General features: G+C 40.6%; 1 protein-coding gene across 15 annotated transcripts in view; it reads left to right on the top strand.

The window, feature by feature from the left end:
* The first annotated feature begins 19,975 nt into the window (after nucleotides 1-19,975).
* The window catches only part of LOC135506026 (receptor-type tyrosine-protein phosphatase kappa-like), a 168,808-nt gene continuing 163,455 nt past the window's right edge, over nucleotides 19,976-25,328 (top strand). For 14 of the 15 annotated variants that reach the window (XM_064925367.1, XM_064925370.1, XM_064925368.1 and 11 more), the window contains exons 1-2: nucleotides 19,976-20,153; nucleotides 22,225-22,248. In XM_064925367.1, coding sequence (XP_064781439.1) covers nucleotides 20,081-20,153; nucleotides 22,225-22,248 — 97 coding nt within the window. In that variant the 5' untranslated portion in view covers nucleotides 19,976-20,080. The remainder of the gene's footprint in view (nucleotides 20,154-22,224; nucleotides 22,249-25,328) is intronic. The other variant, XM_064925371.1, reaches the window with a different exon arrangement.

Genomic DNA, 25,328 nt, shown 5'->3' on the forward strand with positions numbered 1-25,328 from the left:
GTGAAAAACCCAGCAGCGTTGCAGTTCTTGACACAAACCGGTGCACCTGGCACCTACTACCATAACTTGTTCAAAGGCACTTAAATATGTCATCTTGCCCATTCACCCTCTGAATGGCACACATACACAATCCATGTCTCAATTGTCTCAAGGCTGAAAGAATCCTTCTTTAACCTGTCTCCTCCCCTTCATCTACCCTGATTGAAGTGGATTTAACAAGTGACATCAATAAAGGACCATAGCTTTCACCTGGATTCATCTGGTCAGGCTATGTCATGGAAAGAGCTGGTGTCCTTAATGTTTTGTATCAATCCATCAACCCAGGCCATACTGTATATTCTCTTAATAGCACACATGCAGATTACAGGGCCCTTAAAGGATCATTCAAAAAGTAACTGTTCTATCCAAATGTTATTTGCAGTTTACACCAACAAGTTAAACCGCAGCATTTGACTAACTGAAATGCCAACCAGGAAAACAGGGCTTGTACTCACTCCAATAATGCCCTCCACTGAGAGAAATGGCGGCTAGAGCTCATATCACCATCAAACCTGGGGCGTATTGTGTGAAACAGAAGATAATCCAAGGGGAGAAACATTAATGATGCCAAGATTAATCCCTGTAATGTTTGATGAGAGTGAAAAACAAACAATTATTCAATAGAGAAAAAAACTACAGCTTGAAATCATGTGATATTAGAGTATTTCACAGTGTATGGGATTGCTGAGCTATTCCAGAGTGTTGAGTGGAAAATAAACAGTAGATGCATTCTGGTGTTGAAAACAAAAGCCTCTCAGCTGTAAACCTTCCGTTTTGTTCATTTCACCAGAGCAAATTGCTAGGCATGGAGCAGATTCAACTGCTATTCAACCTCTTAACTAAGGAATTTCAGTGTGTTTGGGTATAATTAAGGAGAAATGACTGATTATGATTAATTCTGTTATGATGGTAGCAAAATGTTGGCTCCCACTCTGTTTGTAAATATGCATTGGTGGATTATAGACACTTTGTTTCTATTGAATTCTGAGCCAAGTTAAGCTTGTGAAAATGGAACAAACTCCCTTTTTATGCACTTTTCTCACTACACGTATTCTGACCTCGAACTTAAGCAGGAGAATAGCATGCTATTCACTCGCTATTCATTTGAGGTGGAGATCAAAGAAATGAAGGTGTGTCTACAGATATGCCGTATTCTGACTTTGACTTAATTCCCTCTCAATTCCAACACCTTTACCCGCGAGGAAACCATGAAAAAGGTTGAGCGTTCCAAGTTGAAAAATCTTCTTAATTTTTTTCTTATAGAAATAACCGCATTCTCCATGCACTGTAATTTATAAATCGATAAGAGCTATTGATAAGAGCTAGGTAAGTAAGTAATCCATTTGGAGAAGGGGATTGTAAATACAAAGAACAATTGTTTTAGATTATTTTTCCTTATGATCCCTGGAGAATGTGAAACCAGTCATGTGGAAACAAACATGTATTGCGGCCCCTTTTCCACAGTGATGTAGGCTATAAGTATAGCTGTGCCGTTATATATATATTTTTTATTGTTTGGAAACTTTTAGGATGAATCAAACCACTGTCATTTCTATTCATCAATATATTTAGCGCGTAAAGGCTCTCCAAACCAATTTTTTATGAGTCATACATACTTTCCGAACGCTAAAATGTGCCTAAATAATCTACAAGATCAGAGTATTTTTCAAATACGTTGGTGCTCAAACTGAGAAAAATATGCATATCTTTAGATGGCTTCCTTTCATTGATCCCGAATATTCTGAAGCCTTCTTCTTTATGTATTCTAGTGAGTCAGTCGTCAACATTCTAATTAAAGTTACACCGTATTTAAAGGGATGGTTTAAGATAAATGTACTGAAAACACTGTTGAATGACAACTTCACAAGAAAATATGCTGGCCAGCAAGCGGGAGGGTTTTCATATTGAATTACATGTATTCAGGCACACAAAGGAATCACTCCTGCATAAGGTAAGTTTGAATATGAGAAGCTCCTGCATAAGGTACGTTTGAATATGAGAAGCTCCTGCATAAGGTACGTTTGAATATGAGAAGCTCCTGCATAAGGTACGTTTGAATATGAGAAGCACCTTCATAAGGTCAGTCTGCGTATGAGAAGCGCCTGCATAAGGTCAGTCTGCGTATGAGAAGCTCCTGCATAAGGTCAGTCTGCGTATGAGAAGCGCCTACATAAGGTAAGTTTGAATATGAGAAGCTCCTGCATAAGGTCAGTCTGCGTATGAGAAGCGCCTGCATAAGGTAAGTTTGAATATGAGAAGCTCCTGCATAAGGTAAGTTTGAATATGAGAAGCTCCTGCATAAGGTCAGTCTGCGTATGAGAAGCGCCTGCATAAGGTCAGTCTGCGTATGAGAAGCTCCTGCATAAGGTACGTTTGAATATGAGAAGCTCCTGCATAAGGTAAGTTTGAATATGAGAAGCTCCTGCATAAGGTAAGTTTGAATATGAGAAGCTCCTGCATAAGGTAAGTTTGAATATGAGAAGCTCCTGCATAAGGTCAGTCTGCGTATGAGAAGCGCCTGCATAAGGTACGTTTGAATATGAGAAGCTCCTGCATAAGGTTAGTTTGAATATGAGAAGCTCCTGCATAAGGTAAGTTTGAATATGAGAAGCTCCTGCATAAGGTAAGTCTGCGTATGAGAAGCGCCTGCATAAGGTCAGTCTGCGTATGAGAAGCTCCTGCATAAGGTCTGTTTGAATATGAGAAGCTCCTGCATAAGGTCAGTTTGAATATGAGAAGCTCCTGCATAAGGTACGTTTGAATATGAGAAGCTCCTGCATAAGGTCAGTTTGAATATGAGAAGCTCCTGCATAAGGTACGTTTGAATATGAGAAGCTCCTGCATAAGGTACGTTTGAATATGAGAAGCTCCTGCATAAGGTAAGTTTGAATATGAGAAGCTCCTGCATAAGGTAAGTTTGAATATGAGAAGCTCCTGCATAAGGTACGTTTGAATATGAGAAGCTCCTGCATAAGGTCGTTTGAATATGAGAAGCTCCTGCATAAGGTAAGTTTGAATATGAGAAGCTCCTGCATAAGGTAAGTTTGAATATGAGAAGCTCCTGCATAAGGTACGTTTGAATATGAGAAGCTCCTGCATAAGGTAAGTTTGAATATGAGAAGCTCCTGCATAAGGTAAGTTTGAATATGAGAAGCACCTTCATAAGGTCAGTCTGCGTATGAGAAGCGCCTGCATAAGGTCAGTCTGCGTATGAGAAGCTCCTGCATAAGGTCAGTCTGCGTATGAGAAGCGCCTACATAAGGTAAGTTTGAATATGAGAAGCTCCTGCATAAGGTCAGTCTGCGTATGAGAAGCGCCTGCATAAGGTCAGTCTGCGTATGAGAAGCTCCTGCATAAGGTCAGTCTGCGTATGAGAAGCGCCTGCATAAGGTCAGTCTGCGTATGAGAAGCTCCTGCATAAGGTCAGTCTGCGTATGAGAAGCACCTTCATAAGGTCAGTCTGCGTATGAGAAGCGCCTGCATAAGGTCAGTCTGCGTATGAGAAGCTCCTGCATAAGGTCAGTCTGCGTATGAGAACCGCGTAGGAAAGACATACATTTCTGAAGTCTGAATTGGCCCCCATATGCAAGCTATTCCATGCAACTACAGCTCTGGGAATGTGCATTCTCTCTATTGTGCTAATGTTGCTATATATAGTAACAGAAAAACTATTGAAAACCAATCACCTTGTGGGGTTTCAACTTTAATTTAATCATACCCTTGTGTGATGTTGTCTTGAACTGTAGGGCCTGCAAGTTTTATAAAGAGAAAATAGGTACAGTCGCATGGATTTTCAGAACATGCCAAATCCATTTAGTATGAAGTTTCTATATGTTGAAGAACACATGTTGTATCACCTAAAGCAAACCCAACCTGCCACTGGATGAAAATCTGATATTAAAAGGTTACATGCGCTCTACTCACTAGCTTCAGATAAGAGACTGTAAAAGAAGAATAGGAGACAGAAATAACACTTTAATTTGTTACTTTAAAGGGCTTTTCATTATCACTTTCTTTAGACACACACTCATTTTGTCATCATTATAGTTTCTGGAACGATAATAGTTACTAGTTAATTATTACAAAATCAAAACAGAATACGGCAAATTACATTTCAAAGTATGATTAAAACAGGAAACCTGCCCCTGGTTTCAGCCTTGAGAACACAGTTGGCACAAGGGTTATGTGGGCATTGGGCATTTTTCCAGTGTGCTCTCAGCCCTTAAATATGCCCCATGGCATTCCTAGTTAATGATTTGCCAAGCGTTGGAGCCACACTCCTGCTTATTTTCATTGAAATTCAGTTTGATCATATTTGTTATTCCTGTGTTCAGGAATTACTAGATACCATTTTTAATTTACTGAACAAGCAATCTGATAAAGGAAGGCAGCAATAAGCGGCAATCTTATTAACATGACTGTGTAGCTTTATCATAATCGAGTTATGAACACAGCCAAACCAATCATACCCACAAATGGAATTAGCAGAGTTTAAATGTTGATATAATTGGATTGTGATTTCAACTTTCTGTTGCCAACCTTTTAATCAATAAGCAATCAGACATTTTGTCACAACTCATTAAAATGGGGATCCCATAATAATTAGGCTACTATACTATCAACCAAAAAAAGAAGAAAATAATGCATAAATAATCAACCTATGAAATGCCCAGCAGGTCCTTTAACTGACAATGTTACAGTAGACGTGACGCTGCAAGCTTGGCACACCTGTATTTGGGGAGTTTCTCCCACTCTTCTCTGCAGATCCTCTCAAGTTCTGTTAGGTTAGATGGGGAGCGTCGCTACACAGCTATTTTCAGGTCTCTCCAGAGATGTTCAATCGGGTTCAAGTCCGGGCTCAGGCTTGGCCACTCGATGACATTCAGAGACTTGTCCCGAAGCCACTCCTGCATTGGCTTACGGTTGTTGTCCTGTTGGAAGGTGAACCTTCACCCCAGTCTGAGGTCCTGAGCTCTCAGGAGCAGATTTTCATCAAGGATCTCTCTGTACTTTGCTCCGTTCATCTTTCCCTCGATCCTGACTCCCAGTCCCTGCCACTGAAAAACATCTCCACAGCATGCTGCCACCACCATGCTTCATCGAGGGATGTTGCCAGTTTTTCTCCAGACATGACGCTTGGCATTCAGGCCAAAGACTTGAATCTTGGTTTCATCAGACCAGAGAATCTTGTTTCTCATGGTCTGAGAATCCTTTACGTGCCTTTTGGCAAACTCCAAGTCGGCTGTCATGTGCCTTTTACTGTGGAGTGGCTCTGGCCACTCTACCATAAAGGCCTGATTGGTGAAGTGCTGCAGAGATGGTTGTCCTTCTGGAAGGTTCTCCCATCCCCACAGAGGACACTCTGGAGCTCTGTCAGAGTGATCATCGGGTTCTTGGTCACCTCCCTGACCAAGGCCCTTCTCCCCCGATTGCTCACTTTGCCAGGGCGGCCAGCCCTAGGAAGAGTCTTGGTGGTTCCAATCTTCTTCTATTTAAGAATGATGGAAGCCACTGTGTTCTTGGGGACCTTCAATGCTGCATAAATGTTTTGGTACCCTTCCCTAGATCTGTGCCTCGACACAATCCTTTCTCTGAGCTCTACGGACAATTCCTTCAACCTCATGGCTTGGTTTTGGAAACAGGATTCACTTGAGCTCAAATTTTGAATCTCATAGCAAAGGGTCTGAATACTTATGTAAATAAGGTATTTATGTTCTTTAATTTTATTGCTAAAATCTCTCAAAAATCCTGTTTTCACTTTTATTAATTTTTAGAATAAGGCTGTAAAGTATCAAAAAGTGGAAAAAGGGAAGGGGTCTGAATACTTTCTGAATGCACTGCACAGATCAACCAGGGACATATAATTAATTTGATTTCATTAGGAACAATTCATTAATATTCACATTGAATAGGGAATAGACAGGATGCATTCTGTATTTAGAAGTGTTGTAGTACTCGATCGAGACCATATATTGAGTATCTTGGTCTTGTTGTCGGATACATTTGTACTTTATACTTGGTCTTGATTAGGTCTCAGAGAGTGATGACTCCTAATTTTTCAAAGACCAGCTGAGTAAAAAACACATAATTATCAGTTTTCATTCAGTCAGCGCATGAAACCGCTTCTCCAGGCCAAATCATCTTGAAACATTAATACAGTGTTTTAACAGCCTTTATATCTATCATAGACATGTTTGTGCAGCGGTGAAGCTATAGACCTTCATTGTGTGACAGGTTTGTGATTCTGAAAGGACAGCAACCATACAGCACACTCATGTATGTGAGTGCGCTTTCTGTAAAACACAAAGAGACAGTGGTGTAGTGGAGGCTATGAGTATAACTACTAATATAACTACTTTTCTTTTCAGTGGGCATTGCTTATACTCACTTCTGAATCCCTACCGATAGATACGTATCAAAGTAGTGTGGTGGCGGTATAGGATTGATCAATTATGGAAGACAATAGAGAAATCATGCACAAAGTAGCCTACACAATCGCAAAGCACTGCGAAACATATTCACATGCCCGCTGCACACATAGTTTCAAAGGAATATGATCTCAACTGGTTTTGGCATGGAGCAGCTCACAGAAGAATGACATCGGCAGTCATTCAGGGCAGGTGAGAGCTCCACCTGTTCAGCTAAAAAAATATATACACTACCTTTCAAAAGTTTGGGGTCACTTAGAAGTTTCCTTGAAAAGCCTATTTTTGGTCCATTAAAATAACATCAAATTGATCAGAAATACAGTGTAGTCATTGTCAATTTTGTAAATTACTGTTGTAGCTGGAAACGGCAGATGTTTTATGTAATATCTACAGAGGCCCATTATCAGCAACCATCACTCTTGTGTTCCAATGGCACATTGTGTTGGCTAATCCAAGTTTATCATTTTAAAAGGCTAATTGATCATTAGATAACCCTTTCGCAAGTATATTATCACAGCTGAAAACTGTTGTCCTGATTAAAGAAGCAATAAAACTGTCCTTCTTTAAACTAGTTGAGTATCTGAAGCATCAGCATTTGTGGGTTCAATTACAGACTCAAAATGGCCAGAAATGAGGAACTTTCTTCGGAAATTTGTCAGTCTGTTTTTGTTCTGAGAAATGAAGGCTATTCCATGCAAGAAATTGCCAAGAAACTGAAGATCTTGTACAACACTGTGTACTACTCCCTTCACAGAATAGCGCAAACTGGCTCTAACCAGAATAGAAAGAGGAGTGGGAGGCACCGGTACACAAGAGGAGTGGGAGGCACCGGTACACGGACAAGTACATTAGAGTGTCTAGTTTGAGAAACAGACGTCTCACAAGTCCTCAACTGGCAGCTTCATTAAATAGTACCCACAAAACACCAGTCTCAACGTCAACAGTGAGAGGCGACTCGGGATGCTGGCCTTCTAGGCAGAGTTCCTCTGTCCAGTGTCTGTGTTCTTTTGCCCATCTTAATCTTTTCTTTGTATTGGCCAGTTTTTCTTTGCAACACTACCTAGAAGGCCAGCATCCCAGAGTTGCCCCTTCAGCCCTCTTCCTAGAGCTCCGACCTGAAGATCACTGACGTCGTGATTCAACCTTGTTTTTTTCTGAGTTCCCAGTTGTCTTAAAATCATCATAAATCCAAAGAATGCCAGACTTTGATGACAAGGTTTGATGACAAAATTTACCTACAGGGACCGCCGCCCCACCTTCCTGTTCAAGGGAGCAGAGCGCAAGAAGCTGGGTACTAAAATGTATTGTATGCTGCTGTATAAATGATGTAATATGCCAGGGAGATATGTATACTGTAGATAAGAAAGTAATACAAAGTGCATGTTGTGTAGTAAGCTGTTAGTAACCCATGTGCCTCACCTTAATAATAATAGCTAGCTAGCTAGCTGCTATGAGGATGTCATGTTATGCCATTGGAGGAGTGGGTTAGTGACTGACTTCCCCCCCTCATATCTTTTTTTGGTGGCTATACACAGCAAGAGATGCAGGTGTCATTTGGTTAGCTCGCAAGAACTTTACTGTTATCCAGTTGGCATATCTCTTTCATTTGCAGATTCACTCCGGCTATATACTCAGATTTCAGAGCACTCTCATCTGTGTGCTTGAGCGCAGAACAACTGATGAGTTTACGAAAGCACGGACACTGAATATGACCGGTGTCAATAAATGTAGAGAAAAAAAGTAAACGTTAGTCAAGAGTGCTCTAGATAACATGTAAACAGCCTAACCAGCTCTACTACAGTGAGTAAAATTGTCAGAGTGAGGTGTTGTCTTATTTGTGTCTGGAAGTAGCTAGCTAGCAAACTAGACAACTTTAGCCTACATAGCTTGGGTGCTTGGTTGGGACAGGCATGCATTGGCAGGCAAGCTGCAGAAGGACAAGTAGACTACAATTGCCCATTGTTTATCAGTGCAATTTTTACGGCCAACTAGCTGAAAAGGTTTGAGAGGGTTTATCTAATGTTCCTTTGATAGATTTGAGCTTATCTTGCTCTGGCTAGCATTAGTTGTTGATCTTGGTATTGTTGATGTGCATAACTGAAGGAAATAACCTACCTTTTCATGTTTGTTTGATCAATAGGACTGTAAAGTTCCTAAATGTAAGAGGACTCCCATGGTGTTTACATATTTGTAGAAATCTATTCAAAAGTATTTTGTGGCTTTTGGTGAATGTGTTCTAATGATCTAAAGTCACACTGTTGCAAATGCCTGTAAACACACAGTCCAGTTCAAAGTGAATGATGGAAGGCTCGTGTGGCAAATGGCTTGTTTGTATAAAGGCCTACCCAGCTAGCACAGTGGATCTGGCCCGATTCGGGCTGAGAGTCCGACTTGGCCGACGTCATGTGGCCCCGAGTCTGGACCGCCTTAGGCAGTATTTCTTATGGCTAGGATGCGGGGATTGAACTCGTACCGATTCCGGTGTGAGTTATCTGGCTCAAATGTACTACTTGGGGCTCAGGCCGATTCCGGTGAGTTATCTGGCCCAAATGTATTACTTGGGTCTCGGGCCGATTGGCAGATGATCGTGATCTGTGATCATTTTGTTTGTCTTGTTTATTTTTTTAATCATTGTACCTAAACTGTATGTGTAAACATGTATACGATCACCACCTCAAGCTGAACCTCGGCAAGACAGCTCTTTCCTCCCGTCCTCCTCCTAAGAATGGTTCTCCAACCAACATCATGGCCAGCTGTAAAAGAGACCTTGGTCTCAGTCTGTGTTCCTTGTTGAAATAAAGGTATAATAATAAATTACATGGGCTGCTTTATAAAATTAACATTTCATTATTTATTTATTTTTCCATATATTCTCATTGTTTCTGTGATCAAAAAATTCAAATAACATTTAAATGAATATTTTATAAAGTATTTTGATACTTTGTGCAAGGCAATTGATAAGCATTAAAAACTTTATGGATGGCACATCCCAAGTGGTGCAGTGGTCTAAGACACTACATCACATTGCAACCTGCGTTGCTACAGATGCTAGTTCAATACCCATACCGGCCATGACCGGGAGACCCATGAGGCGACACACAATTGGCCAACATCCGAGTTAGGGGACAGTTTGGCTGGCCAGGATGTCCTTGTCCCATCACACTGTAGTGACTCCTGTGGCAGGCCAGGCACATGCACACTGTCACGTGGTAACCAGGTGTAACAATATTTGGGGGTGGATGGGTATAATTTGTATGAATAAAATCAAATCAAATTGTATTTGTCACATACACATGGTTAGCAGATGTTAATGCGAGTGTAGCGAAATGCTTGTGCTTCCAGTTCCGACAATGCAGTAATAACCAACAAGTAATCTAACTAACAATTTCAAAACTAATATCTTATACACAGTGTAAGGGGATAAAGAATATGTACATAAAGATATGAATGAGTGATAGTGCAGAGCAGCATAGGCAAGATACAGTAGATGGTATCGAGTACAGTATATACATATGAGATGAGTATGTAAACAAAGTGGCATAGTTAAAGTGGCTAGTGATACATGTATTACATAAGGATGCAGTAGATTATATAGAGTACAGTATATACGTATACATATGAGATGAATAATGTAGGGTATGTAAACATTATATTAGGTAGCATTGTTTAAAGTGGCTAGTGATATATTTTACATCCTTTCCCATCAATTCCCATTATTTGAAGTGGCTGGAGTTGAGTCAGTGTGTTGGCAGCAGCCACTCAATGTTAGTGGTTGCTGTTTAACAGTCTGATGGCCTTGAGATAGAAGCTGTTTTTCAGTCTCTCGGTCCCAGCTTTGATGCACCTGTACTGACCTCGCCTTCTGGATGATAGCGGGGTGAACAGGCAGTGGCTCGGGTGGGTGTTGTCCTTGATGATCTTTATGGCCTTCCTGTAACATCGGGTGGTGTAGGTGTCCTGGAGGGCAGGTAGTTTGCCCCCGGTGATACGTTGTGCAGACCTCACTACCCTCTGGAGAGCCTTACGGTTGTGGGCGGAGCAGTTGCCGTACCAGGCGGTGATACAGCCCGCCAGGATGCTCCCGATTGTGCATCTGTAGAAGTTTGTGAGTGTTTTTGGTGACAAGCCGAATTTCTTCAGCCTCCTGAGGTTGAAGAGGCGCTGCTGCGCCTTCTTCACGATGCTGTCTGTGTGAGTGGACCAATTTAGTTTGTCTGTGATGTGTATGCCGAGGAACTTAAAACTTACTACCCTCTCCACTACTGTTCCATCGATGTGGATAGGGGGGTGTTCCCTCTGCTGTTTCCTGAAGTCCACAATCATCTCCTTAGTTTTGTTGACGTTGAGAGTGAGGTTATTGTCCTGACACCACACTCCGAGGGCCCTCACCTCCTCCCTGTAGGCCGTCTCGTCGTTGTTGGTAATCAAGCCTACCACTGTTGTGTCGTCCGCAAACTTGATGATTGAGTTGGAGGCGTGCATTGCCGCACAGTCGTGGGTGAACAGGGAGTACAGGAGAGGGCTCAGAATGCACCCTTGCGGGGCCCCAGTGTTGAGGATCAGCGGGGTGGAGATGTTGTTGCCTACCCTCACCACCTGGGGGCGGCCCGTCAGGAAGTCCAGTACCCAGTTGCACAGGGCGGGGTCTATATATATATATATGTATTATAAAATGTATAATAGTAATATTCAAAATTACTCAATCAGGTCGGCTGAATTCCAGTACACGGAAACATCCCCAATGTACTTGGACCGATTCTGAGCGGTCATTCATTTTGATTCCAGACCGAGTCCGACACCCGATTCCGGGCCAATTCAGTCATTTCTGGCCCCCTGGAAAAGGGCTGTACCATTTCCTCAATGCTAGCTGGGTACTGTAGCTCCTATTACATATAGCGCACTGAGTAGACTCCAGTCCTGGACAAGACAGATGTTTTTATTTGGTTTTATTTCCTGCAGTGTCTATTAATTGTCCAAATGCACAGCCGCTTTCAAACTATATCTCGCTATAGAATTTTCACAAATGCCTTAGTATTTGTAATTCCCAAACATTCTAAGAATTTATGAAAACGTGAAAATGACCATATCTAAGTGGTCGCTTGTCAGGTTTTTATTTTGTAAAGTCTCATATTCTTCCTGGGAGTGTATATGAACAGATTTGAATAAGATTTCATGTTGCTAAAATGCTGTCAGTTCCACTTTAAATGCAACAATGTTTCACACGTAAGTTATTTTCAAAGAGATGGCTAACAACAGTAAGCATGCTGCAATAAAAAACACAGTTCCACTCACCAGATGATGATCATTTAAAATGTAACTTGTTGAAAATTATTTTTGAAAAGGGAGAAGCTAACAAATTAGCGACAACATCCTATTCGATAACACCTGCTGCAGCCGCTGCAAACTAGCCAACAACAAAAGCTAGCTAGCTAGACCATGGGAAAACTACTGCTCGCTGTTGCGCAGTGACCTGTTGGCCTTCAAGAAGGCAGAAGTTTCCATATGTTTTTGTAAAAATGGTCCTTCCCAGTCGCGGTCTTGACTCGGACTCTGTATGTGACCAATAAAATTTCATTTCATTTGATTCAATTTGCTCCGTTCTTGGTCTTGAATCAGTCTCGCTTTAAGTGGTCTCATACACAACACTGGTTATTATAGTGAGGGACAAAGTGTAAACTATATATGTGCAGTGTTGTGCTTCTTACTTACCTTAATGAAGGTCATTGAGAATTTATTGTAGTAGTTCTTACACTCTTTTAGAGGCTTGTGGTTGATATTTGGAGTGATCTGTATTCCAATTATGCAGGATAGGAAACTGAGCTGGCCATTTCTTGTGTAAGATCACTCTCACTGCTATTACTCAAAATGTTTTTCTGGCATTATTAATTGCCAGGTCACACTCCAACAATTCCATGTGAATGGTCTCATTCCTGGTATGTGGTCATTTTGATGAAACTCTAATATAGGAACACTTATATTCTTGAATATTAGAATATAGAAGCTGCATTTAAAAATAATCAGCTACAGCTTTTGAAAGGACAGGCTGAGATCATTAACAATGTGAACATGAGACGTGTGGACAGTTGGACTGCTCCTTATAGAGGGACATTGGAGGAAACCTTGGACTCTTCCAGTATAATGTGGGATCTCTTCTGGAAGAACACAATCTTTCTGGGTGCTGCACTGGACTGGGGTAACGAGCTTTAGCTGTGGCTATGGTCAGGTTTAAAGATGCAAAAGCATATTCTAGTGTGCCTCCTTCACACAGTTTGATGATCTGATCAGCATTTATATTCTCTGTAAAGTACTGCTGTTTAATCAATTCTGTATGATTAAAGGTCTGGTCAAGAAAGTGTGCTACCTATGACGCGGTCCACTGTCGATGGAAATCAATACAAGAGCAGAGAGCTTTACCTGCCAATGCTGTAGGCCCTTCTCGGTCGATTCCTTCAGTCCTCCATGCTGTGGATTGTGTGGAGATATCCCACTGGGCACACACTGGTTGAATCAACGTTGTTCCCGTGTCATTTCAACAAAATTACGTGGAACCAACGTGAAATACATGTTGAATTGACATCTGTGCTCAGTGGGATAGGAACGCATTGTAATGTATATAAGCATTGTGATAATCTTATTTCAGACATTTCGTCTGAGCATCATCACAGACACACCCATTACAAGATCAGCTGGTCATTGTTATTCACCATCAACTGTGCCAATTGGCAGATAGGATACAGGAACTGGATTTCTCTTGTGACACCATTCTGCATCAGAGAGATTGACATACAAGAATTACAGAAAAGGAACTACAAAGGACAAGTTAACTTTCCCAACTTTTGGAATGCTAGATCAATATCAAATGCAATTAAAAGGCAAACTAAAAACTAAAAAGAGACAAAGTTACACACACCAATATATTAAGGGTAGAGCAAAGAGTATGCTTTGTCTAGTTTGATAAATTGTATACAATAAAGTCAAGGGCATATAGGCCTAGTAAGATCATGTATTTTTGGAAGTCGAAAGGAATTTTGGCCAGGAATTCCTTTGTTGCCTTAAAGTCTGGTACCACTACAGGCGAGAGCATTTACGACTGTTTTAAAAACCCTTGTTTTTAATTTAGCACACTTATACCGCCACAATCATTTCTGAGAATGTTAGATTATGCTTTAGAGATACAAATTAATTTACATCTGAGCTAGGGTTGCAATCACAGGGTCATACCACAGCTCCATTAATTACATTGATAAAGGAAAGCTTGACACAGACATATAAAGCGACGCAACAGGCCTTTGTGTTCCTACTCTCTTTTCGCTTCTGTGACACTGTTAGTCTTCTTTATTACTCCTATGTGTACCTGTCAGTCAGGTCTCCTCCTGGTGGTTCTTGGAGACTTGGATCAAGTGTGATTGATGATACATACAGTGGCTTGGTTTTCATTACGAGCCAGAGAAGTGGCTGAAGTCATTTCAGGAGATCTGCCATTGAGGACATGAGGTCGTCCACACATACTTGTACATTGCTAGAAGTGAAGGAGAGAGGCTTCACAAAAATGTTGGTTAAATTAATAAACGTTCCATGATCCTTTATCCAATTACATATTTATAAGTCTAACTAATTACTCACTTGACAGCACTGAGTAACACTCCACATCTGAAAAATGTATTCTAAGACAATTGACACATACAGTACTTATCTGTAATAACCAGCGACTGTTGGAGATTTAATTGAGAGGGCTTGGTTTTTGCTGTAGCACCTGGCTACCAAAGTGTCTGATTCCCAGTTGCTATGCCTGTGTTATTTCCTCCAAGGCTCTGTTGTGGGGGGTATAACTCTGTTCCTGGTCCAACTTCGCCCCATGGCCCCCTGTCTGTGGCCACGACTGTGCACACAACACTGACCAACACCAAGGGCCTTTACTACACCTCCAACAGCAGGATGTTTTCTCCATTCCCCTGGGTGATTAAATGCACTATACACACCTTGAAGTCGGAAATTTACATACCTTAGCCAAATACACTTAAACTCAGTTTTTCACAATCCCTGACATTTAATCCTAGTAAAAATTCCCTGTCTTAGGTCAGTTAGAATCACCACTTTATTTTAAGAATGTGGAACGTCAGAAGAATAGTAGAGATAATGATTTATTTCAGATTTTGTTTCTTTCATCATATTTCCAGAGGATCAGAAGTTTACATACACTCAATTAGTATTTGGTAGCATTGCCTTTAAATTGTTTAACTTGGGTCAAACGTTTCGTGTAGCCTTCCACAAGCTTCCCATAATAAGTTGGGTGAATTTTGGCCTATTCCTCCTGACAGAGCTGGTGTAACTGAGTCAGGTTTGTAGGCCTCTTCGCTCGCAGCCGCTTTTTCAGGTCTGCCCACAAATTTTCTATGAGATTGAGGTCAGGGCTTTGTGATGGCCACTTCAATACCTTGACTTTGTTGTCCTTAAGCCATTTTGCCACAACTTTGGAAGCATGCTTGGGGTCATTGTCCATTTGGAAGACCCATTTGCGACCATGCTTTAACTTCCTGACTGATGTCTTGAGATTTTGCTTAAATATAACCACAGCATTTTCCGACCTCATGATGCCATCTATTTTGTGAAGTGCACCAGTCCCTCCTGCACCAAAGCACCCCCACAACATGATGCTGCCACCCCTGTGCTTCACGGTTGGGATGGTGTTCTTCGACTTGCAAGCACCCCCTTTTTCCTCTAAACATAACAATGGTCATTATGGCCTAACAGTTATATTTTTGTTTCATCAGACCAGAGGACATTTCTCCAAAAAGTACGATCTTTGTCCCCATGTGCAGTTGCAAACCGTAGTCTGGCTTTTTTATGGTGGTTTTGGAGCAGTGGCTTCTTCCTTGCTGAGCGGCCTTTCAGGTTATGTCGATATAGGACCCATTTTACTGTGGATATAGATACTTTTGTACCTGTTAACTCCAGCATCTTCACAAGGTTCTTTGCTGTTGTTCTGGGATTGATTTGGAAATTGCTCCCAAGGATGAACCAGACTTGTGGAGGTGTACGATTTCTTTTCTGTGGTCTTGGCTGATTTCTTTTGATTTTCCAATTATGTCAAGCAAAGAGGCACTGGGTTTGAAGGTAGGCCTTGAAATACATCCACAGGTACATCTCCAATTGACTCAAACTATGTAAATTAGCCTATCAGAAGCTTCTAAAGCCATGACATCATTTTCTGGGATTTTCCAAGCTGTTTCAAGGCACAGTCAACTTAGTGTATGTAAACTTCTGACCCACTGGAATTGTGATACAGTGAATTATAAGTGAAATAATCTCTCTGTAAACAATTGTTGGAAAAATTACTTGTGTCATGCACAAAGTAGATGTCCTAACCGACTTGCCAAAACTATAGTTTGTTAATTATTATTCATTAATTATTATTAATTAAGTTTGTGGAGTGGTTGAAAAATAAGTTTTAATGACTCCAACCTAAGTGTATGTGAACTTCAGACTTCAACTGTAAGTGTAGACTTCCTTAGAAATTCAACAGCAGAAACAACACCGTGTTGTTAAGATAAACCTCTTGATCCTTTGACTAGTGTATGTTCATTGCCTCAAAACATGATCTTATGTTGCTGTGAAAATATATTACATATCTGTGACAAATTCTTTAGATATTTGCATGACATATTGGTGCTTGGTAAAATGTCTCCAAACATGATACGGTACTGTAATGGATCTCGTCCTCCTCTTCTGAGGAGGAGTAGCGAGAAGGATCGGAGGACCAACACCCAGCGTGGTAAGTTTCCATAATGTTTAATCAAAATGAACACTGAAATACAAAACAATAAACGTGAATCAACAACACAAACAAAACAGTCCCGTGTAGCACAAACACTGACACGGAAAATAAACACCCACAACTCAAAAGTGAAACCAGGCTACCTAAGTATGATTCTCAATCAGGGACAACGATTGACAGCTGCCTCTGATTTTTTTTTCACCTTTATTTAACCAGGTAGGCTAGTTGAGAACAAGTTCTCATTTGCAACTGCGACCTGGCCAAGATTAAGCATAGCAGTGTGAACAGACAACACAGAGTTACACATGGAGTAAACAATTAACAAGTCAATAACACAGTAGAAAAAAAAGAGAGTCTATATACATTGTGTGCAAAAGGCATGAGGAGGTAGGCAAATAATTACAGTTTGCAGATTAACACTGGAGTGATAAATGGTCAGATGGTCATGTACAGGTAGAGATATTGGTGTGCAAAAGAGCAGAAAAGTAAATAAATAAAAACAGTATGGGGATGAGGTAGGTAAAATTGGGTGGGCCATTTACCGATAGACTATGTACAGCTGCAGCGATCGGTTAGCTGCTCAGATAGCAGATGTTTGAAGTTGGTGAGGGAGATAAAAGTCTCCAACTTCAGCGATTTTTGCAATTCGTTCCAGTCATAGGCAGCAGAGAACTGGAACGAAAGGCGGCCAAATGAGGTGTTGGCTTTAGGGATGATCAGTGAGATACACCTGCTGGAGCGCATGCTACGGGTGGGTGTTGCCATCGTGACCAGTGAACTGAGATAAGGTGGAGCTTTACCTAGCATGGACTTGTAGATGACCTGGTTGATGACCTGATTGAGAACCATACTAGGTCGAACACAGAAATCCCAAATTATAGAAAAACGAACATAGACAACCCACCCAACTCACGCCCTGACCATACTAAAACAAAGATATAATGACAGAACTAAGGTCAGAACGTGGCAGGTACAGTACATGCTGTGTATGTTCTAGGGTAGATATGTTTAACAGACACCTCATTTAACCTAATCATGGGGTGGCAGGTAGTCTAGTGGTTATAGCGTTGGACTAGTAACCGATAAGTTGCAAGATCGAAATCCCCGAGCTGACAAGGTAAACATCTGTCATTCTGCCCCCTGAACAAGGCAGTTAACCCACTGTTCCTAGACTGTCATTGAAAATAAGAATTTGTTCCCAACTGACTTGCCTAGTTAAATAAAGGTGAAATTTAAAAATGGGTCACAATGCTTTCCCCTCTCATTGGATGAACACACCAGTCCGTCACTGTAATAGAACATTAACAGACTTGTTCAGCAAGTCTATGGGGAGTAATAAATCATCCCTATGCTGTTTACACGTCTACACCTTTTAAGACATTTGTCCTTTTTATGTACATGTTCATACATTCGTTGTGAAGTGTGTGTCTGCATGCATACGCTAGCGTGTCTGTGTGTGTGTGTGTGTGCTGTCTCAACCACTATGTCATCCTTAAAATGCAAATGCTTGGTCATAGTGCTTACCTGCCACGTAGTCATAAGGATTGGGTATGAAAGCATCAGAATGCAAACAAAAGCAATGTAAAAAGACAACAAACACTGATATGGAACAAGATTACTTTAGGGATGAAACAAACACAACAAACGCCAAAAGGAAATGAATATGATTAAGATTGATGTTGAGAAAATGGTTGGCATTGACATGTCTTTTCTTCATAAACACTGTTATTGCCGCAGTGTGATCTGGGAGTATTTATGTTTCCCTGCCAAAGTCTTACAGTTGGACTGCTTTGGTGCGACTCTGGAGGCTCCGGTTTTTAATCAGTTCAGTCACATTATTGTTTATTATTTATTATTATATAAAAGGAATTTTACTTTACTCCAAATTATCATAAATACAATACAACAAATGTATACATTCAACTCATCTGAAATGCCTTGTGGTATTTCAGGGGGAGAATTCTATGATACTGTATTGTGTTGCGTATAACATATTGTGACATTCTGAAGGGTGTGGTCTGGTGTGCTCATCCAGCCATGCATTCTTTACACATCATGCTTGAAAACAGTGGTTCACATAGCCATGAGCCTGCATCTCAATCTGGGAAATAAAACAAGCCCATTGAAATGCACCATGGGATGTCAAACAAAGCAGTAACCATCCAAATCTCACGAATATCGTCACAGAAATAGAGTAGCCTGCCCATATTTGCTGTTCTTCAGCTACTCTTGAGGCTACCGTACAGCTGAACTACCTGTAAATACTCATTACTACCGTCTTATTACTATTTATTTCATGTCAATAAATTGATTGAAAAGTCAAATATTAGCCTATATTTGCTTGCTGAATTTTCTGAAATTTCCTAGTGAGGAAAATAGCCATTTTAATGAGCATGGCCTACCTACAGCCCTCTCGAACTCTACACTCTTTCTCTCAAAAGGGATGTTTGAAGAGTGGGTTTATGTTTTTTTCCCTTTCATTTAGCGAATCCCGAGGACTGACCGGCAACCTTGAGCACCGTTAACACATTCACTGTGTTGTCTACTTGGCTCTTTCTTTCTTTTCCCCATTCTCTCCATTTCAAACTTTGTCTCGATTCGTCAGTTCAAATAGTTTTCCTCTGTGTGTTTCAGAAGGAGCAAAGCAGGGTTATTTGGTAAGTGTTGCAAGGCAAGAGCAGAGCTGACTATGCTGTCCAAACATTTTTGACACCTGAGTTTGGCACCTTCCAAAGGCTCTTTGGCCCACCCACCCTTAGCAGGGAGATGCAGAAGCAGCCTTTGATCTCAGCTGTTTACATGGCAGCCAGGCCTGCTTCTCAAACCCTCACTGAAGAGTCAGTGAGTCTCATTGGAGCAGAGCTGAACTGAGCATCAAGTATGGTAACTCTGACAGACTCACAGACTCACTGTCCATGGTGTGTAATTATAAGCCCAGATCAAATACAATCAGGTTACATTTCCTCTCTCCTTACATCTCTCTATCATGTCATGATCAGACTGACTTGACACCCATGAAGGCATGAAGGCAGCAAATTGTCAGCAGTCATCATCAAGTCTCCTAAAAAGGACCACTACATAGAGATAAGTACTTCCTATGAATGAATGGGAGAGCAAAGTAAATTGCTGCTGTTGCGTGATTGGTATGTTACTGTAATCAAGGACTCCAAGGTTTGATATCTGCTTAATCTGCAACGCATATTTACAATTCAATTCAAGTCCCTATAGTGTCGACAGAGGGATTCTACTGAGTTATTACAAGTAAACTACCCGTCCAATAACAAAACAGCTCAGCCTGCAACTTTAACGCCTCCCCTTTTCTTTTCATGAGACACATCTATGATTCCCCCCTCCAGTAAACAGGTGGAACATAGTGGAACTCGTGTACCACTCTCTGTGAATTATATAGTGGTGATAAGTGACAATGTCCTTGTGGATGGGTCACAAAGAATATTCAGTTCTTAGTGAATGCATTTCTTGGAGCTACTATTCCATAGGCAACATACTCATTAAATTCAGGTTAATCAACAATTTAATGCAACAAAAATTCAACTGGACACACTTTATGTTCCGTTGGAGAGAAAAAGACGCATGCAACCTAAGCGGTTATAGCGCTTTGCCGACATTAGGGGGAGCCTGCAGTCGATCTCAGAGCACCTAGTCTAAGCAGAGCGGTTTGAATAGGGGACAATACTGACGTCATGGACTTTCTTTCCACTCACGGAGAAACAAAGTAGGCTGTCCGCGAGAGTGAAGCGGTGAGAATGGAGCGCTGGAATCCACAGGAATAATTCGCGTCTCGAACTGCTTTAAAACTTAAAAAACTCTGTAAACAAACATGGATACGTGTAGACTTGGCTTCATACTACTCTACTTTTCAATTCTAAGTGTTGGTGCTCAATTCACGGCAGGTAAGGATCTTTAAACCTTTCTGTAAAATACTATAGACGCGGAGCAGAGGAAAGTTGGTGGTAATGTTTGAGTTGCAGTAATTTTAAATCAAGGTGTGCGTTGTTACATTTTGTTGATCCGGAAAAAAAGTGATATGCAAAATATACCTTTGCAAATGATGTTAATCTTTCTGAAATTGTTTCCCGAATCAATACTTCTAAATCGGGTCCGATTCCTGCCGTGGCTTTATTGAAGGGAGACTAATAGAGAGCAAATTTGCGTACAAAATATACGGTTACGTCCCAGAATGTTGACTGGTCCTTGAACGAAAGTATTTGAGTCCATCCTTTCGTGGTTGCATGCATCCGAATGTAGCATATTTGAGAAGTTCTCGGATCCATGATTTCTGCTTGATCACAACATTGAATTGGTCTGTATGACACTTCGATCATGTTACCTGAAATATGGCATGGTAAGGTTGTACAGTAATGAGCAACAATAAAAACTGAGATGGAACCATACAATACAGAATTACAAACTTACTCTCGGGTTTACATTTATTTTTGTATTCCTCGCAATGCTTTTCACCTTCAGTTACAACACTTTCATCTAAATTGACAAAACTGTTGTTCTTCAATAAGTTCTTCAAATAAACCACCAGTTTTAATGGTTAAACTACTAATTCAAACGACGTATTTCTTGTCGTCTAATGTATACGCGTACTACTAGACTATTTGGAATGGTCAAACATATTTATTTTTTCTCTTGTGTAAATGAAATCCGATACTGTTGACGTCTCCTCTCATACCCTGTCCCAGGGGCCTTGGAAAAACAGCAGGAGAGGGAGTCCTGTTGTCTATAAACATTTAAATTGCGAATTCCAACGAAACCTGTGAAATGCTATCTGTCATTTTAAATATATGTACATTAAATTTCCTCGAAGTCTCAATAATAATTGATCACTCATTTGCATTGCAATCCGTCTCTTTTAGTTTTGAAAGAATTAGCACGTTTTTGAAATAATCATTCCATGCAGTCTTTTAAAAATTGTATCATCACTGTATGTTTAATAAATGACTGTGTTCATGAAAATAACTAAAACATTTAAAACGTATTTCCCTGAGCCTCCTTTTTCCATAAAAAAAAAAATGAAGCTCAGTCTGATCTTGTTGGCCTGTTATTACATATTTTTTATTTATTTACTTACACAGCCCTGATTGGCAGATAGGATCATCTAGAGCCTACCCGCTTACACCTTCATAGTAGGAAGATACATATGCAAATAAAAGAGAACTAGTCATGATTAACTAGATCTGATGGTGAGGTCATGATCTGGGCCAAATACTCCATTCCACCTAAACAGGATGAAATTCCAGGATTTTTTTCCCCAAACAGCCCTTACACAAAAATGGGGATTTTAATAATAATTTTCACAATTTCAGAGTGTTATTTTGACCTCAGAGTGGAAAGGGCGGCAGGTAAACTAGTGGTTAGAGCATTGGGCAAGTAACCGAAAGGTTGCTAGATCAAATCCCAGAGCTGACACCTGAACAACACAGTTAACCCACTGTTCCCTGGTAGGCCGTCATTGTAAATGAGAATTTGTTCTTAACTGACTTGCCTAGTTAAATAAAAAAGTATCATAAAGTGAAACTGTAAAATCTCATGCACTGCCCCTTTAAGAATCTGATTTGTTCAGATACTTATCCCATAATCATTAGCCACTGCCTCTATTCCCCTTTTTATTGCTGATTAACAGAGGCCCTCCATAAGTCTTTCTCTACAAAGCGCATACACACATTCCTTACCTGCATCATCAGATTAATTCACCACGGGGGGGGGGTACAGCTGTTTATATTCATCAGAAAGTCTTAACCATAGATTAATACATTAGAGTAATCCAAAAAATAGGATGGCAAATTACATATTTTGGAGATTGGTTTGTAAATTATGTGATTATGCTGGCGTTATTAGGAAATGAACTAGAAGATCATTTTACATTTCATAAACCAATGCTGCTCTGCGATGAAAAGACACAAATCGGTGTGCTAATCCACTTATATATTTTCTGTTGCTTCCATCTGGCCGCAGCGCAAATGGGACAACCGGTGAAGGGTGAGTTACTGAGCTGTGCTATCATTCGACAGGAGCCCCTGTCCTGATTCAATGTGACCTGATGACTCCTGGCTGTTGTACTATGCCACCTTGAATGCGCAATATGGCCTCTGTGCAGCTGTCTCACTGTAGCTCTGTTAATGGCCCTCTCTCCAGGAAAGGCTAGTTCTGCTCTCACAAGATTTGGGACAATAAACCACTGCATGTAAGAGGTTAACTCGATTCTTTCTTGTAAAATAGACACTTTGCTTTGCTGGCTACAGTTCACATGAAGTTGGCCAAATAGCACACATTCATTTAGTTGTGATGTGTGTGTGTGCAATAACATGAAATAACTCCAGTTGTTACAGAGTCTTTTTAAATGATATTGATCTGCAGTTACCATTTAGTATTTGCTTTGTAATATTTCTGTGGTTGCCTAAGTAACAGAGTAGCAAACTAATTTATTTGCTCACCTATCAGAGAATCAGGTGTGAATGACTCTTGGGAGAGATGGCCATTAATCAAAAGGTAGACGCTGCAGGAGAGGAACAGCTGTTACTGGGTGAGATGTATTCAAAATGGACCCCTAATGAGAAGAACACTATTCAGGCTTTCATATGGTCAGTCAGTACTAGCAAGAACAAGCCTAACCTCAGTCTTATTGGTTGATCTGACAAACAATTAATTGTAATTAATTGTAATGCTTTTCCAGTACCTTTGTCTTTGATCTTTGTGCACAGGAGAGTGAGTATTTTCAGTTGCTCCAAGGCCTAATGGGGTATCCTTCATTACATCTCAGCTTCCAGTTTTTCATGCACACAACTTTTCCCAAGAACATGATTACTGCATGCTTTGTCCAGTGTTTCCATCTTGGTCTGGTTTAAAAAAGGCAACATGGTTTCATAAAACGACCATGACCTAAAACATAGGTCATGGTAGACCATGGTAGACCATGGTCTAGTGAGTGAGGCAATACAGAGGAACATCTACCCCCTACTATTCAATAACAATAAGACGCCTCTGCTGACGACTCAGAGCAGCACAAGGAGTCTTATATCTTAGTTTTATTAGACTACAGGTTAGGCGACAGTGAGAGAAGTTGCTTATCTTAGCACCTGCGAGAGAAATGTATGTATATTTTATGTGTAGCCTCAACAAAATCTATTTGCAGCATGCAGCCAGGTATTGTTCCCTTCATTTTCTGAAGCTTTAGATTATGCATGGTGAATCAATACCTGACAAAATGTGTCAAGTGATTTTGCAACGGTATGGATTTTAAATGTAGTTTTCCTCAAAATCAGCAGCCTCTGTGTCATTTCTCTTATTTATTTATTTATTCAGAATTGCACTTGTAAATGTTTTGTCAGCATGTTATCCATCTGCCAGTTTTTCTTGGGATTACAAATTAATAAGTAAGTTTGTTCTTGTTTTAAACCCGACAGATGTGTTAAACACAGGCCTACCACCTTGAATAACGCATCCAATGACCCTTTTACCATACAGCATCAAATGTCTGTGGTTTTTCCAAGGCCCTGGGCTCTAAGTGTTTATTTGGCCCCAGGAGGTGCCCACTCAGACCGATATATTCTGAACTGGACTAATAGGAGATTTTCATTCCTGTTCAGGCGAGAGGTCGACCGATTAATCGTAATGGCCGATTAATTAGGGCCGATTTCAAGTTTTCATAACAATCGGAAATCTGTATTTTTGGGCGCCAATTTGCCGATTTTAATTCGTCATTTTATTTAAAAAGTAGAATAACGTTTTTTACACCTTTTATTTAACTAGGCAAGTCAGTTAAGAACACATTCTTATTTTCAATGACGGCTTAGGAACGGTGGGTTAACTGCCCCGTTCAGGGGCAGAATTGCAGATTTTGAACTTGTCAGCTTGGTGGACCCAATCTTGCAAGCTTACAGTTAACTAGTCCAACGCAATAACGACCTGCCTCTCTCTCGTTGCACTCCACAAGGAGACTGCCTGTTACGCGAATGCAGTAAGCCAAGGTAGGTTGCTAGCTAGCATTAAACTTATCTTATACAAAACAATCAATCATAATCACTAGTTAACTACGCATGGTTGGTGATATTACTAGCTATTGTCTAGCGTGTCCTGCGTTGCATATAGTCTGATTGAGCATACAAGCATACAAGTATCTAAGTATCTGACTGAGCGGTGGTAGGCAGAAGCAGGCGCTTAAACATTCATTCAAACAGCACTTTTGTGCGTTTTGCCAGCAGCTCTTCGTTGTGCGTCAAGCATTGCGCTGTTTGTGACTTCAAGCCATCAACTCCCGAGATGAGGCTGGTGTAACCGAAGTGAAATGGCTAGCTTGTTAGCTCGTGCTAATAGTGTTTCAAACATCACTCACTCTGAGCCTTGCAGTGGTTGTTTCCCTTGCTCTGCATGGGTAACGCTGCTTCGATGTTGGCTGTTGTCATTATGTTGCTGGTTCGAGCCCAGGGAGGAGCGAGGAGAGGGACGGAAGCTATACTGTTACACTGGCAATACTAAAGTGCCTATAAGAACATCCAATACTCAAAGGTTAATGAAATACAATTGGTATAGAGTGAAATAGTCCTATAATTCCTATAATAAATACAACCTAAAACTTCTTACCTAATATTGAAGACTCATGTTAAAAGGAACCACCAGCTTTCATATGTTCTCATGTTCTGAGCAAGGAAAAGAAACGTTAGCTTTCTTACATGGCACATATTGCACTTTTACTTTCTTCTCCAACACTTTGTTTTTACATTATTTAAACTAAATTGAACATGTTTCATTATTTACTTGAGGCTAAATTGATTTTATTGATGTATTATATTAAGTTAAAATAAGTGTTCATTCAGTATTGTTGTAATTGTCATTACAAATAAAATAAAAAATGTAATCGGCCAAATAATCGGTATCGGCGTTGAAAAATCATAAGCGGTTGACCTCTAGTTCAGGCCCACTGCAACACGGGCTCTAGGCCCTTTGTAACACGCCAGACAAGAAAGGCCTTGTGGAGTTGCACTTGAAGCTCTGCATGGGAGGACAGTGATGGTGTGTGTCTGCTCTGAGCATGCATCATTCTCCTGTCTACTTGGTATTTG

This window comes from Oncorhynchus masou, chromosome 19 (assembly GCF_036934945.1).
Source record: "Oncorhynchus masou masou isolate Uvic2021 chromosome 19, UVic_Omas_1.1, whole genome shotgun sequence".
Classification (NCBI taxonomy): Eukaryota; Metazoa; Chordata; class Actinopteri; order Salmoniformes; family Salmonidae; genus Oncorhynchus; species Oncorhynchus masou.